General features: G+C 45.7%; 1 protein-coding gene across 1 annotated transcript in view; it reads right to left on the bottom strand.

The window, feature by feature from the left end:
- Positions 1-17,196, bottom strand: part of micall2 (MICAL like 2) — a 75,719-nt gene that overhangs the window by 20,320 nt on the left and 38,203 nt on the right. The window contains exon 7 of the mRNA XM_033040843.1: positions 11,084-11,180. Within this exon, the coding sequence (XP_032896734.1) occupies positions 11,084-11,180 (97 nt within the window). The remainder of the gene's footprint in view (positions 1-11,083; positions 11,181-17,196) is intronic.

Below are 17,196 nucleotides of genomic sequence, written 5' to 3'. Positions count from 1 at the left end.
CATCTTGGCTTTACAAAGCATACATCTCAGTTTTGACCAATAACGAGTCTCACGAGTCTTTGGAGTGAGGAATTCAAGTTTCCACTCCAACACATCAACACACAGAGTCTCAGAGAGATACAGAACGGAAAATAGGCTCTTCAACCCACTGAGTCCACATCTACCATCACCATCCATTTACCCATCCTACAATAATACCATTTTATTCTCCCCACATTTCCTTCAACTCTCTCCAGAGTCTACCCCTATCCCACACAATGGGAGCAATTTACTGAAGGCAATTAACCTACCAACCCGTGGGTCTTTGACGTGTGGAAGGAAACCAGAGCACCCTCTGAAACTCGCAGGGGCAGAGGAAGAGCGTGCAAACTCCACACAGACAGCGTCCTAATTTAGGATTGAACTTGGGTCTCTGGCATGTATTTAAGAGGATTTTCGTAAGGCACATGAACATGCAGAAAATGGAGAGATACGGATCAGGTGCAAGCAGAAGGGATGGATTTGATTTGGCATTATGCTCAGCAAAGTCATCATGGGCTGAAAGGCCTGTTCCTCATGCTGTACTCTTATCTATGTTCTCTTTGGGTGGGGAATCTGAAATGAGAGAGTGTAAGTTTAAGGCGAGAGGGAAAAGATGTAAATGGAATCTGAGCAGAATGTTTTTTCACACAGAGGAGGATGCTGAGTACATGGAACAAGCTGCCAGAGGAGATGGGAGAGGCGAGTACACTAAGAACATCTCAAAGACATTTGATCAGGTATATGTGCAGCTGTTCAGAGGGAAATGGGCCAAAAGCATGCAAATGGGATTAACAAAGATAGGCACTTTGGTCGGCATGGACAAGCTGGGCCGAATGGCCTTTCTCCATGTTGCACAACACTATAAATCTATAGGTACACAAAAATGCTGGAGAAACTCAGCAGGTGCAGCAGCATCTATGAAGCGAAGGAAACCTGCACCCGCAGAGTTTCTCCAACATTTTTGTGTACCTTCGATTTTCCAGCATCTGCAGTTCCTTCTTGAACACTAGAAATCTATAAATCAACATGCCCTTGTACACAGGTATTAAGCCCAAAATAGGGAAACCTATACAAGCAAATTATGGTCAATATGGATCTCAACCCACTGAGCTATTTTTGAATGTTATTATAATATAGTATAACATTAAACCCAGAGATCCTGGATTTGGTGTATCATTCACTGCAGCCAACTCTAGTTGCTACCCACTGAAAATAAATTACTTTCCAACAGTCTGGCTGTAGCAACAGGTCACGTTGTAAGAGTGTTGGGAAAGCTGCCACCAAGAGGCAAACATCGAAGAACAGTTCACATCGTTGGCGTGAAACTAGAAATGCTTGAAAGCAGCATCGACCTATGCAGCCTGTAGGCTGTCGACTTCACTGAAGAGTGCCAGGGTATTGGTGAACTAGGAAGTGCTATCCGCTCTGAGGGTGCCAACACAGAGAGTGGTTTTCACACAGAGAGTGGTGAATCTCTGGAATTCTCTGCCACAGAAGGTAGTTGAGGCCAGTTCATTGGCTATATTTAAGAGGGAGTTAGATGTGGCCCTTGTGGCTAAAGGGATCAGGGGGTATGGAGAGAAGGCAGGTACAGGATACTGAGTTGGATGATCAGCCATGATCATATTGAATGGCGGTGCAGGCTCGAATGGCCGAATGGCCTACTCCTGCACCTATTTTATATGTCTATGTTTCTATGTATGAAATAACAGTAAGTGTTACGCGAGGGTTTCACCGTGGAATCATTTTGTTCCTATCATCCATCCTGTAATTATACACCACCTCCCCAGTCCTGGGTTGCAGGACTTTGTGGTGAGGAGAGATTTTATAGGCGTGGCTTGTTTTCCTCGGAGCGAAGGTGGCGGGTTGAGGGGCGAATTCAATGACAGCCTCACCAGCTCTCTGCCCGAGAGAACTCTGATGGTTCTGCACCCACTGGGAGAATAAAAAATCTCCACATTCAATCCTAAATGTCCTGTTCTTTACTCTGAGACCATAAAGACATAAAAGAATATAGTTGACAGAATTTGGAGCAACAACCTGCTGGGGGAATTCAACAGGTCAAGCAACTTCTGTGGAGGGAGAAGATTTTGTCGACATTTCGTGGCGAGACAGTTTCCGCTACTTTTCGTTACTTCTTTGCATATCTTTCATTCATTGTTCTTTATCTCTCTACATCATCGTCTATATGTCTTGTTTCCCTTATCCCTAATCAGTCTGAAGAACGATTTCGACCCGAAAAGTCGCCCATTCCTTCACTCCAGAGATGCTGCCCGTCCTGCTGAGTTACTTCAGTTTTTCGTGTCTATTTTTGTTTTTTAAGCCAGCATTTGCAGTTCCTTCCTACGCACTTATCGTGGCCACGTTCAGGAGGGATTTCAAGTGCGCCCTTGTAATTTTGTCCTGATTCAAGGTGGTGGACCTGTACATTTCAATTAGTTCACCTCTCAGTTTTCTAAGCTGGCGGGGATACAGGCTGAGTCCATTCACCCTCTCTACATACAGAGGCCGATAATCACAGCACTTTTTCCCCAGGGATCCAGATTCTGGATTTGCCTAGAATTCCTTATAAGTGCAGTCTTCGACCCGTGCTCGCGGCCTGCCATCGGGTCTGGAGCGGCCTTTCCTGAGGGGGCCAGAACCACAGTTTCAGCGGCGGCACAGCGCTGGAGCGCTATCGCGGAGCGGAGCGGACGATGCCTTGCCCGGGTCGCCGCGCTGGATCTCTGGAATGCTGAGACCGCCGATGAAACATCGTGATGCCGCGGGTCTGTAGAGCAGCCAGCCGTGGGCGGCGGCGCTGACTTTAACATCGGGAGCCTGGGATCTCTCACCGAGCTCCGTCCAGTGCGGCGTGTCGGCTTCGGAAGCCGCGGTCTCCGGAACAGAAGCCGCCGCTCCAGGCATCCCAAGCCGCTAAGAGGGTTCTCTGACGCCGGAGCACCATCACCCGGCGAGAAGGACCTGAAACATCGGGCCCCGTAGCAGCGACTGCGGAGGCCTCAATAGGCCCGACTATGGGTGGACAAGGGGATGGGGACTGGACTTTGTGCCTTCCCTCACAGTGGGAACCATTGTGGGGGGATGTTTTTATGTTTTATGTTAAATTCTTTATAATGTTATGTTGTATTCTTATTAATGTGCTGCAATGGCAACTTGAATTTCACTACACCAATTGGTGTATGTGACAATAAATGAACCTTTGAACCTTACTGGCAATGAAGTTATCACTAATTAGCCTTGCATAAGATTAGGATAAGGTGGACTTGATCTGGGCGGGAAGATCAGGAAGAGAGCCTCTCTGTTGGATTTGCACTCTTGCATCTTTGCCTATGGCAAGACATAGGTTGGTGATAAGGTGGGTCCATGAAGGCATTTGTGGCAATGACTGTATGGTCATTATCCCCTCTATTCTTGTGAGTCCAAAGGCAGCCTGCCCTCACCTAATGCCTGTCCCATAGTTGCAGCAAGTGGAGCACATCCCACAGGACCTCCACCGAGCCTCCAACACACAGCAAAGACAGAATAAGTCAAGGAATGAGCTTCAACTCTGGGGAAAAGTCAGACATGCTTTTGACGCCTCCCGATTACCCCTGGCAGCCTCCTCTGTAATAACAGAGTACAAACAAAGAGGGAACTGTGCGGTAACCCTTTACCCATTACCGCTGCAAAGAATGGAGGGCCATGGAAACGGTTCCATTCTAGTGTCCACTATGCTTCTAACACAAGAAAATGTGATCCTATTCCCGTTGTAAACAATCTACACATCAAATAACATGATTCAGAGACACAAAAGACTGCAATGCTGGAATCTTAAGCAATAAACAAACTGTCTGGAGGAACTCAGCTGGTCTGGCTCGAACTGTGGAGTGAAATGGACAGTCAATGTTTTAGGTTGGGACTCTTAAAGAGTCATACAGCATGTTTGCTGGCCCTTCGGCCCAACTCGTCCATGTTGACCAAGATATACGCTAGTCAGATTGTCTGTCTTTGACCAAGATTCCTCTCAACTTTTCCTATCCATATTCCTGACAATATATTTCACATTTTGATATTGTTACTTCCTCTGGCAGCTCATTCCATAAACATATCATCCTCAGTGTGAAAAAGTTGCCCCGCAAGTTCCTATTAAATCTTTCCCTTCCCTCTTTATTAAATCTGTCTCTTCTCACCTCAACATTTCCCCCTCTCACCTTATTAAAGTTTACCCCCATCACCACCATCTTTCCCCTCTCAAGCCCCTTAAAAAAAAAAAAAATTTTAAAAATGGCATGGCCCTGTCCAGTCGCCGTTGTGGCAGCTCCGCGAAAATTTGGCTTTTGCGCAAAAGTCCGCGAGCATTGCCACTTTCATTTCACTGCACATCTCGTATGTGTATGTGACAAATAAACTTGACTTGACTTGACTTGACTTAAGGGTGGCATGGTGTTAGAGTTGCTGCCTTACAACATCAGGGACCCGAGTTCGATCCTGACTCCAGGTGGTGTTTGTAGGAATTTTTACGTTCTCCCCGTGACCTGCGTGGGTTTTTTTTGTTTAGTTTAGAGATACAGCGCGCACTCGGGCCCTTCGGCCCACCAAGTCTGTCTGTCTTTGGAGTGTGGGAGGAAACTGAAGATCTTGAAGAAAACCCACATCACGGGGAGAACGTACAAACTCCGTACAGACAGCACCAGTAGTTGGGATCGTACCCGGGTCTCCGGCAATGCAAGTGCTGTAAGGTAGCAACTCTACTGCTGCGCCACCATGCCACCCATTTTCTCCAGTTTCCTCCTGCACTCCAAAGATGTCCAGCTTTGTAGGTTACTTGGCTTGGTAAATTGGTCCTAGTGTGCGTGGGATAGTATTAGTGTACGGGCATCGCTGGTCAGCGTGGACTCTGTGGGCCGAAAGGCCAGTTTCCGCACTGTATCTCCAAAACTAAAAACTTGATCACGTCATCTGTCCATTTCCCTCCATAGATGTTACCTGACCTGCTGATTCCCTCCAGCAGTTTGTTTCCAGTGCCCCAGTGATATTGTGTGCAGTCGCAAGTACAGTCACCACGTGTCCAGTTCAATCTTTCGTATGGGGTCGTTTGCACAGAGAAAACGTGACACTTGCAAACAGTGTACAGTACTCAAACTAGCAGCAGTATGTGAATGGCCAAGATGCAGCTTAAATCTATAAATACTCTATCACTTTGTACTGAAGAGTTCGCAGTTCATGAAGGGAGTTGAGCTCTTCTTTGCAACTGCATCAGTCGTTTGCAGCTAATGTTGGGATCAAAATGTCAACCAGTATATCGGTGTTCAATGTTCAAACTGACGCTGACTATAACTTACACAGAACAATTACACATCAGTAAGGATCTCTCAGGGAATGTTACAAGTTAATGGCAGAAGAACAGTTCGAAATAAAACTCCAATTTAGCAGATGCTATTCAATTACTCTATCAGATTTAGCACTCGTTCAGCTGCAGCGATCACCTGGGAGTCCGTCCAAATGGTGTTGAGGTTGAACACCAGCCACATCTCACAGGGTCTCACTCACTGGGTGTCAGAACCCTTGAGGTTCAACCCCTCCTCCAGACTGACATCAGACGCGGGGTTGAAATTGGATGGGCATCAATTGCTACCGTTTTCTTTGTGAGTGGTTAAAGAAAGCGTGGGATAGAGATCTTGTCCCTTGACTTGCAGTTGATGTGTTAATTTAACATCAAACTTGCTCTGTAATATGTGGCTTTCCAGGTCTCGGACAGAATCAGGTGGTGCAGGTGGGGGGGGGGGGGGGGTTAATGGTGGCTCACAAGGGCCCCATTTCTGAGATCCGCTGTAGCAAACTTCGGCCTTGTGTGGGGCCCATGTCCTTGCATGCTTCTGCACACAATGAAGAGAGCTTCCCCCTTCTATTCCCTGGAACAAAGGGAGTCAACTCTTCCAGGCAGTTGGGTGCAGCTGGGTCGTAGTTGAGGTGTGGTTGGAGAGCAGGACCAGACCTGGTATGAAGTGGGAGAGCGAGAGATGGCATCTGAGTAGTGGCTGCAGGTTAGTAGGTAGGGTCAGGGCAAAGGTCAGCATTGGAGGCAGATAGCCTTCAATTGACCCAGCACTGTTTCAGTTAATTATAAAAGAGTATTTGAAGGTGAAGGACCACAGAGTTGGTGCTAGACTCACGAACACCCACACAGCAGAGCATCTGTGATCCCAGCTTCTGACATCCAGTCTCCCTGTAACCAGCTTCTCAAAGCACTGGCAGGTTGCCACCATCAGTTTCTTGCTCAATCTTCCACATCCATTGGAAGGATAAGTGTCCTCTCCCAGGCCAACATACTGAGCACCAAAGATCTGGTTACATTAAGTCAGTCACATCAGGCGGGTCATGTCAGTCACATGCTTGTGAGAAATTGGTGTGGATTCAGGGGCACAGGGAAGAAAGCGAGGCTAGGAAAATGGTGGAGTGTACCTAAAATTGGAGAAGCAGGATAGGAGGTGCTGTTCACCCAGTTTGCGTGTGGCCTCTCTCTGGCAATGGATGAGGCTCAGGATTAGCTTGCTCGTTTTTCCCGAATGCTTCTCCATTCATTGAAGAAGAGGAACTCTCTTCCTCAATGGATGTAGAGGCATTGAATATTTTTAAGACGAAGATAGAAGCATTCTAAATAAGCAAGTGGGTGAAAGGTACTTGGCATTGCAGAGCTGAGGTTCCAATCAGGCCAGCCACAATCTTATTCAATCGGGCAGCAGGCACTAAGTTCAACCTAAACCTATGCCGAAGTTGTGCATTCGGATGCACAGGGTCGCCCATCCAAACATATCACTGCCTGTTTTCCAAGATCAACAGCTAATTACAAATTAGATTTATTCAGCACTGAACATGTTTACAACCTCCTGATCATTCTTATGTACCAAACAACTGCTTCTCTATCAACTTAAAACCGCACAAATTAAAGTCATAATTAAAGGCATCGACAGCATCATTATCCTCATATCAGTAAACCTTTGATTGTCATTCAACAACTTCAAAAATTAAATTGTCGCCATGATTTATTAATCAAGAGAACTTCAAAAACAAGCCCAAAATCTTTTTTTCCTAATAACAAATCGACAAAGCTTTACTATGTTCTCAGGGCACGTTGGAAAATTTCTCTTTACTGGTTGAGTGAAAGAGATTCCGAGCTTTGCAATTCAATGGTGGTCTTTGTTCTCACTGAACCCACTTTACATCAAAGTAAGTGTGGGAGGAAGAATGCATGTTGTCAATAAATTAGCCAGGAGTCCCTCCAAATAACAAGGCTACTAACAGAAGCAGCCAAACACAAGCCTCTCAGGGTAAGCCCTCACATCATTCCCCTACTGAGCTGACTGCTTATGAACAGGAGCCAATACATCCCACCATAGGGAAGATAATAAACAAGGAGAAAAAGATTTGCATTTACATTGCGGCTTTTACATTTCTGGACATTTCAAAAACATTACAGCCCATGAAGTACTTTTGAAATGTCATAGAAACATAGAAACATAGAAAGTAGGCCATTCGGCCCTTCGAGCCTGCACCGCCATTCAATATGATCATGGCTGATCATCCAACTCAGTATCCCGTACCTGCCTTCTCTCCATACCCCCTGATCCCTTTAGCCACAAGTGCCACATCTAGCTCCCTCTTAAATATAGCCAATAAACTGGCCTCAACTACCCTCTGTGGCAGAGAGTTCCAGAGATTCACCACTCTCTGTGTGAAAAATGTTTTTCTCATCTCGGTCCTAAAGGATTTCCCCTCTATCCTTAAGCTTTGACCCCTTCTCCTGAACTTCCCCAACATTGGCAACAATCTTCCTGCATCTAGCCTGTCCAACCCCTTAAGAATTTTGTACGTTTCTATAAGATCCCCCCTCAATCTCCTAAATTCCAGCGAGAATGCGCTATGTCATTACCATTACACTGTAAGAACCACCTCTGACAAGCTCCCACAACCCATAAAATTGTAAATGATCGGATATCTGGCTTTTACATGAAACTGATCGAGATAGACATGGCTCTCCTGACTGAGTTGGGTTCAGGTGAGATAATGGGAGAGAGGGTTGTACCTCTACAGTGACCTTTGTGATTCTGCATGAGCCAAAGTGTGTTATATCAAAGTTATACAACTGAAGGGCACTCAGAGTTATCATGAAGAAAACATAATTAATCCACATGGAGTGTAGTTATATAAAGCTTTAAGCTTGCACCAACCTGCCTCAGAATTAGATCAGAGGTAATGTTCCCACATGCAAACACAAAAGCAAGCCCATCTGAAGCATGAACAGAGAACAAGGTTCTTGAGCTAATTGATCCTGTCAATCAGAATTATATCACTGTTGAAATGAATGATTAATTAATTAATCGGTCATTGGTGATGCTGTTTAGGGCAGGAATATTGAACCAGAAGCTGCCCACTAGAAGATATCAGGGGATGCCGCAGATTAAGTTAGGCCCCGAGTGAAACGTCTTCCTTAGAGGAGGCTTCCCCAACAGTGAAGCAGTCTCTAAGTGCTGCACTGATACATCGACCTAGACAGATGACATCGGGTGGCGCCACCGCAGTGGCTGCCTCGCCTGCGCAGCTTCTAGCCGCGGGCGCAGCACTGACTTTAACATCGCGGAGCCTGGGATCTTTTGCCGAGGATCGCCAGTGTTGGATCTCCGTCCAGCGGGGCCTGAGGAAGCCGCGGTCTCCGGTAAGAAGCGGCCGATTCGGGAACTCCAAGCCGCAGAGCGTGTTTTCCGATCCATCCCGACGTCGGAGTTTCGATCATCCCGGCGAGAGGGCCTGAACATCGGGCCGTCCGTAGCGGCGACTGCGGAGGGTTCAAGGCCCCGACCACAAAAGGAGGAAGATTGACTGAACGTTATTTCCTTCCATCACAGTGAGAAATGTTGATTCCACTGTGGTGGATGTTTATGTTAAATTCTATTGTGTACTGTGTTCTTTTTATTCGTATGGCTGTATGGTAACTCAAATAACACTGTACCAATTGGTGCATGTGACAATAAGTGTGAACTAGAACTTGACACCTGCTGAAGCTGGGACTGATGCTACATGGTTGCTAACTCCCAGGCAACTGGGGTTGTGACGGAAGAAAGAAAAAATAAAACCCTTGCTCGCATTACACTCCCTATTCAACAGGAAGACACAAAAACGTGATAACTGAAATTACAACTCAATTACTCACTCCCTTTCCCAATTCATGAAGAGGAAAGGGTGACCTGTTTCTTTTCCTGTCCGGGTCGGGATCTAGCTCATCCACATCTTCCGATCTCCAGCTGTGAGCTGCATTAAGGGCCTGTCCTACTCGGGCGTCATTTGCGCATAATTTACGGGCATCATTTACGCGTCACGGGGCACGCGTTGTGCCGCGCACGTGATGCGCGCATGGTGTGTGGTAACATAGGCAGTGACGGCGATCGCGCGCGGCACCCCAGGATTTTGGTCTATACAAAATCTTTGGGCGCCATCTGCGTGACGCGCAAATGACGCCCAAGTGGCACAGGCCCTTTAAGGACAAGGTGGTTGACTCGCTAGTCACACACAATACTTGACAGGACAAAGACTGAGGAGTAAATTCTCTGAGGCAACCTAATTCAGCATCAGTCCTCTCCACTTCCTGGAGCCTTTTCCAAAATGTCCACATCCCTTTCTGGTGACCCATTGTGTTGAAACAATGGAAATCTCCTTTCAACTAGGAATATATTTGAAACCACAAGCATTTCTCCATCTGTTGGCCTGTCAGAAAGCCATTTGGTAACTGAGAATCTAATGTTATTGTGTTTCCTCATAATAATCAAAATGTTTGTGTTAGACAGAGACAGTTCACATAATTAATCTTTTTTTTTTTTAAAGGCACTGTGACTGAAGGAATCTCAAGTGAAAACACAAAACGCTGTAAACACTCAGCAAGTCAGACAGTATCTATGGAGAGATAAACAACGTTAATGTTTCAGGTTAATGACCCTTCATCAGTATCCTGGATGTTTCCAGCTTCCTGTGAGCTGCTCCGTTCGGGAGTGAGTTCCATATGTTAACATTCGAGGCAAAGAAGTCTACCCTGAACTTAATCAATGTGCGGGCCCTATATACATTGCCCATAGTTCTTGAGTCTCAGACAAGTAGTAACAATGGATGTGGAGAGGATGTTTCCACTAGTGGGAGAGTCTAGCACTACAGGTCGTAGCCTCAGGATTTAAGGGCGTTCTGTGGAATTCTTTGCTACGGAAGGCTGTCTAGGCCAAATCAGTGAATTAAGACAGTGAATTAAGACAGAGATAGATAGATTTTTGATTAGTACTGATGTCAGCGGTTATTGGGAGAAGGCAGGAGTATGGGGTTAGGAGGGGGAGATAGATCAGCTACGGTTGAATGGCAGAGATGACTTGATGGGCCGAATGGTCTATATCTGCTATCACTTAAGATCTTGTCTCACTCTGCAATCGCAAGGCATCTGCACAGTTGCGTCCTATCCACTGTCCTCCTAACCTCTGCCTTGAGAGGGGTCCATGTGGCATCTGGATACCGGCTTCTTTAGTCAGTATCTTTAAGAGAATAAAATATCCCTAAATGCTTCAAAAGCACAAGAGGGATTATTTTCAAACTGGTATTACTGTGAGTCCAGGAGGTTTTCCTCCTGTTCGAAAACACATCGTTGAGACAAACTTCCTCCAGTTGACACTTTACAAGCTGATTAACTCTCTGGCATGTTGACGACTTCTGAATGGCAGAGTCCCCAGTCATTGCTAGGACCTAGTTGTTAATTACAAACATACATCAAAGCACCGGCGTCCTCGATGTCCAGGGAAGAGCATTTCCCACTAATAGAGCCGGTATTCTCCCGGTGCGAGAAAACATGGGCAGGTGCCTGACCACGGCATTCAGTGACTGTGCACAGTGTGATCCAATTACGTATCATGAGCCAGCCACAGGAATTTCTGTAAAATTGTCAAAAGTTGATTTTATCCTGACCCCCATTGTTTGAAAGATTCGCAAGGTATGGCAAGACCCTCCTCCACCATCCCAAGCCTTCCAGGTTTGAGTTGTGACACACACTCACCTGAGTTGCTTCTTGACAGGCCTGAGCTTTGACCTCCAGTCGGATGGCGTTTCCTCTTCCTGAGCCCTGGTAATGATCTGCGGACTGTAGACGTTGCCTGCAGGGGGATCGATAAATGGTGCAGGGTGAACTCACGCCCGATTGCATTGTCGACCACCCACATCACTACAGTGTCACTAATCCCAGTCGGGCAACCGATGGGAACATTTCACCAAGCCACCTCCATCTCTACCACCATCCCAAAATACTCTCTGTAGCACTCGTCCCGATCACGTTGGTTCACGGTTTCCTAACTTGTTTTCTTCTCTGTCGTCATACTTTCTCCTCGAAATCATCAGCAGATAAGCAGCGATCAATGCACCTTCAATCTGATGCTGCTGTCAGAACTCATGTTTCACGTGTCAAGATGTTTGCCTCTGCTTCCCAACCCAAAGACCAATCCTTCTTAATGGCTGCCTTTGAAAAAAACTTTTCTGCCATTGGCTTTGAACTTACTTTGGTCTGGACCTTTCTTGTCTATTGACTCCTTGGGATGTGGGCATTGCTAGCAAGACAAGGATTTAATTGCCCATCCCAAATAGTGACCAGTCCTGAAAAGATACTTGCATAGCACTGTGGTGGGGTAGTGAGGGTTGGTCAGCAGATCCAGCGCTGTGACCCAGAATTAATGGAGGAATGCCTGATATATCCCAGACAAAATGGTATATGCAATAATGTGGAGAATATGTACTGTGAGTGACTCCAGACATCTGACTACTTGCTCTAATGTATGTTGAAAATGAATAATTATTTCTATTTCTTTTAAAATCTTAAATAACTCCATTCTCCATTCAAGCATCGAGAGTTAGATAAAGCTCTTGGGGCCAACGGAATCAGGGGATATGGGGAGAAAGCAGGATCGGGGGAATGATTTTTGGGTGATCAGCCATGTTCATATTGAATGGTGGTGCTGGCTCAAAGGGCCGAATGGCTTACTCCTACACCTATTTTCGATGTTTCTGTCACCTTTCAAGGCATCAGCGTTGCACCTTTCCTCATGTCTAGAGCCTTATTACACATGTTGTAGGGAATAAAGGGCTTGAGTCAAAAGGAGTAATTGGATAACTGGGGGTGCTTTCAATGGAGCGAAGGAGGCTGAGGTGTGACATTACAGATGTTTATAAAATCACATGTAGACAAGGTGGATGGTCACAATCTTTTTCCCAAGGTAGGCAAGTCTGAAACTAGAGGGCAAATATTTCAAATGAGATTGGGGAGGGGGGGGGGGGGGGGGGGGGGGGAAGAGAGATTTAAGGGGAATCTCTGGGGCTGGATTTTCAAGCAGATATTATGGTAATATGGAATGAGCGTTTAAAAGACATTCGGACAGATACCCTGGATAGGAACAGTTTTGAGTGATATACGAGACCAATGCTGCTCCTCCAATATGGGACACCCAAGCCAACAAAATAGTGATTCATATTTTACCATCATGGCAAGATTGAGAATACATGTGCAATCTGGGTAAGAGAGTTAGGATAAGTTGAAATAAATCTAAGTTAAATAAAAAAGAAAATGCATAAGTTGTTTAAAAGGTAATATTATATCATTAGAATGGGCATTGTTATAAGATTAAGGAACTATACTGTCAGACATCAATATTTTGGTACCTGCAGTGTATCGCTCACTTGTGCAAGGTGCATTGAGTGGACTCTGTTTCTCTCATTTGTGCATTATAAGCTGGACAATTCATGTGAATGTATCATTCACTTGATCTGGAATCTCCATCATATGTCTGGCTCGCAAAGGCACGAGTGTAACCATCTCCAGTGAAGACAAACATCAACTAAGGTTGTGCCATTGCTCTGACATATTCCGAAAGTTTTCTTGCTGTAATGTGGTATCCTGTCACCAGCAAGCTTCCTTCAGGAGAAGAGTTCATTTTGACAACTGTTCAAAGAAGCCGTTTCAACCTACTGCAACGACACTCCAGATCCAAGGTTACCCAACGCTCCAAATTATCCTCCAAATTTCCAGGAAATTTAAGCAAAGCACCTCAGTATTGAGGCCCTAGCTGCACCAGCTGCGTTGGGCAAGCTATGTCACTCCTTCTCCCAACACGGGACTCTCAAAGCACTCTATTCCAAACTCGGAATTAAGAAGAAATTACTAGGCAGAGGTAGGTAAACATTCAAGGATGTGTTCAAATTCTCTCTGTAAAAATGCAAAATCCCCACTTAACACCTGGGAATCTCCCACCCATGGCCTCTCAAAGTGGAGACGTTGGCGATGTTATTGAGAACCTTAAGTCTTTGCACAGGGAGCACACAGGTAGGAGGTGAAAATGTTCACCAAGCAACAACCCATCCACCCTGTCAGCACCCTCCTGTTGGAACCGTCAGTAAGTCCCACATTGGCCTCATCACCACCTCCCGAGGAACTGCGTAAGAAGCAGCCACCAACCATACTTTGTATTCTGTGGAGAACTTCAGGATAACCGGAGGGAAGGTAAGATTATTTAGAGGTTAAATGGCCCCACTGATGGAAGAGGCGAAGCCTCGATTGATCATCTCATCCAAAGGAACCTGCATTGCAGTCTCAGGTTCACAAAGCTTCAACTGAGGGGTGACAGCATTCTACTTGTAATTCTGGTCACCATGCTACCAGGAGGATATGAGGCACTGGAGATGGTGCAGTGGAGTTTCCCCACGATATTTCCTGGGATGGAGCAGTTCCGTACGGAAGGAGAGACCAGAGCCGCTCGGTCAGTTCTCTCTGAAGGAGAAGAGGTTAAGAGAGGTCATGTTTCAGGTATATGGAATTATGAGGATGATTATCGGGTAGATTGCCGACATTTTATTCCCTATATTTGGAGGTAAATAAAACTAGAGGATATAGATCTACGGTAAGGGGAAATAATTCAAAGGGGATACGAGGAGGACCTTCTTCACCCAGAGAATGGTGAGTATCTTGAATGCTCTGCCTGAGAGAGTGGTTGAAGATGAATTACTGACAATTTTTTAGAAGTGTCTAGATGAGCAATTGAATAGATTGGCATTGGACGGTAATGCACCAAGTGCTGGGAGATGGGGTTAATTAGGAAGGGTGACTATTGGTCAACACGAGCCAGTTGGGCCAAGTGACTGGTTTACATGCTGTTCAATGTTGTAATTCTACGAGTCTATGAGTACTATACATCGACCGAGCTTAGCCTCATAATCCTAGCAGAAGGCAACAGTCTGAAAGTTGTACAGACACGTTTTCTTTCACGATCACATTTTGGATGCCTTGCATTTCAGGGTCAGAGCTGCAGGAAATAAACACTTAACTCATTGTTTGGTTTCAATAGGTAACTAGAGCCTTTCAGAACATTCAAGATGCATTGTTTTCCACAGCAATGTCCAGTGATCAGCTTTCCTTCAGAATAAAGGAGTGAGCTCCTGGATGCCAGGCTCCTGCTGGCAAGGTCCCAGAGGGCGACAGGAAGCAACCAATGTATCCATTTGAATTAACACAGCAAGGCAGCAATTATCTGTTTGTACCTGGCAGAGGTATAGGCTCTGTGTGTGTTGGTACTCCTGCCCGTTTGTTCCTGCCTCCAACAGGTATAGGCAACTGTGATCAAGTGCATTCCTGAAGGAGTTTTGGGAACTAAGGAGTAAACTAAAAAAAGGAAATGAGAAGGGCAAAAAGGGGCCAGGAGATATCTCTGGCAGGTAGCATTAAAGACAATCCCAAAAGATTTCATAAATACAAGGGGAGAAAGGGTAACTAGAGAGACAGTGTGACCTCTCAGGAATCAAAGCGGTCACCTCTGTGTGGAGCCACAGGAGATGGGCAAGATCCCCAATGAGTATTTCTCGTCTGTATTTACCGAAGAGGAGGTAGAATGGAGGAAATTGGAGCCGTCACTGGAAGTGTCTTGAGAGCAGTCAGGGTTACTGTCGAAAAAATACTGACGGTACTGTCGTGTTTGTAGACAAATCTCCAGGGCCTGATCTGATATATCCGAGAAAATTGTGGGAAACTAGAGAGGAAATTGCGGGAGCCCTGGTTGAAATTTACGAGTTGTCCTTAAATAAAGGAGAGGTGCCGGAAGACTGGAGGGCGGCAAATGTTATGTCTCTTTTCAAGAAGGGCTGCAGGGAAAATGCTGGGAACTATAGGCCCGTGAGCTTAACATCTGTAGTTGGTAAGTTACTGGAGAGTATTCTGAGGGATAGGACATACAAGCATTTGGATGGGCAAGGGATGATTAGGGATAGTCAGCATGGTTTTGTACGTGGGAGGTCATGTCTCACAAATTTGATGGTGACGGTGGAAGGTTGCTTCTCAGACTGGATGCCTGGGACAAGTGGTGTGTCTCAGGGTTCGGTGCTGGGCCCATTACTGTTTGTCATCTACATCAATGATTTGGATGAGAACATACAGGGCAAGATTAGCAAATTTGCTGATGATACAAAAGTGAGTGGTTTAGCAGATAGTGAAGATGGTTGTGAACAATTGCAGCAGGACCTGGATCGTTTGGCCAGGTGGGCAGATAAATGGTTGATTGAATTTAATACAGAGAAGTGTGAAGTGTTGCATTTTGCGACGTTGAACAAGGGCAGGACCTACACTGTAAATGGTAGGCCTCTGGGTAGTGTTGTAAAGCAGAGGGATCTAGGAGTACAGGTGCATGGTTCCTTGAAGGTCGAGTCGCAGGTAAATAAGATGGTCGAAAAGGCTTTTGGCACTTCATCAGTCTGTGTATTGAGTATAGAACTTGGGAGGTCATGTTGCAGTTGTAAAAGGCGTTGGTGAGACCGCATTTTGAATATTGTGTTCAGTTCTAGGCGCCATGTTATAGGAAAAATATTGTCAAGCTTGAAAGGGTTCAGAAGATTTATGAGGGTGTTGCCAGGACTAGAGGGTGTGAGCTATAGGGAGAGGTTGTGTAGGCTGGGTTTCTCTTCCATGGAGCGCAGGAGGATGAGGGGATATCTAATAGAGGTATACAAAATCATGAGAGGAATAGATTGGGTAGATACACAGAGTCTTTACCCAGAGTAGGGGAATCGAGGACTAAAGGACACAGGTTCAAGGTGAAGGGGAAAAGATTTAATAGGAACCTGAGGGGTAACTTTTTCACATGTATTGGTGGATGTATGGAACAAGCTGCCAGAGGAGGTAGTTGAGGCTGGGACTATCCCATCATTTACGAAACAGTTAGACAGGTACGTGGAGAGGACAGGTTTGGAGGGATATGGACCAAGCGCAGTCAAGTGGGACTAGTGTTGTCCTGTGTGGGCGGGTTGGGCTAAAGGTCCTGTTTCCACATTGTATCACTATGACTCTATAACTGCCCCATCCCATGCTACACTGGTGACGCTACATACTCATCCTCACAATTCCCTGCCTTCCCACGGCAACTGGAAGTCAAATAAATTCTTCCATTGGCAATCGTATGGCTTTGACGGTTAATCAAATAATTTTTGTTCCCATGCACGAAACAAACCGCTGGGGTAACTGCTTGAGCAGTTTGTAGTTTGCTCAAGATTCCGCACTCTGTATCTTTCCCTTCGGTGTACCTATGGTGCTTTATGTTCATAAGATCTCAGAGCAGATTTAGGCCATTCAACCCATCAATTCTACTCTGCCATTCAATCATGGCTGATCTATCTTTCCCTCTCAACCCCACTCTCTTGAGTTTGATTAGACTGTAATTCTGTAAAGTATTATCTGATTTTATTGGATAGCCTGCAAAACAAATCTAAACTTAAACTAAACATAAGCCAATTTCCAATGAAAATCTGACTATCGTGCTTGAGATAAGGCTGCTTGGAAACTCACAAGGGTTTAACATGGAACCCGACTGTTTGATGAGATCTGAGTCATCCTTGCGGGGAATTTATGTTGTTGGGCAGGAGGCCATAGGCAGCTGAATAGAGTCAAGTCTGCCGAACAGTTATTATGCAACCGTCCGCATGCAGGACGCAACAAGCCTCTACTCCCATTCAATGCATAACCAAGTCTCGGCACCTCAAGCCAGGGTGCGCAGTAACAGATGAAACCTAGTCCTGCCAATTGGTCAGGCATCAGTAATGACCAGTGTGCCGTGCCAGCAATCCCGTCCAATAGCTTATACAGCATGC

This window comes from Amblyraja radiata, chromosome 22 (assembly GCF_010909765.2).
Source record: "Amblyraja radiata isolate CabotCenter1 chromosome 22, sAmbRad1.1.pri, whole genome shotgun sequence".
NCBI classification, from domain to species: domain Eukaryota; kingdom Metazoa; phylum Chordata; class Chondrichthyes; order Rajiformes; family Rajidae; genus Amblyraja; species Amblyraja radiata.
The sequence above is the reverse complement of the archived record's forward strand: the minus strand, read 5'-3'. Positions and strand labels throughout refer to the sequence as shown.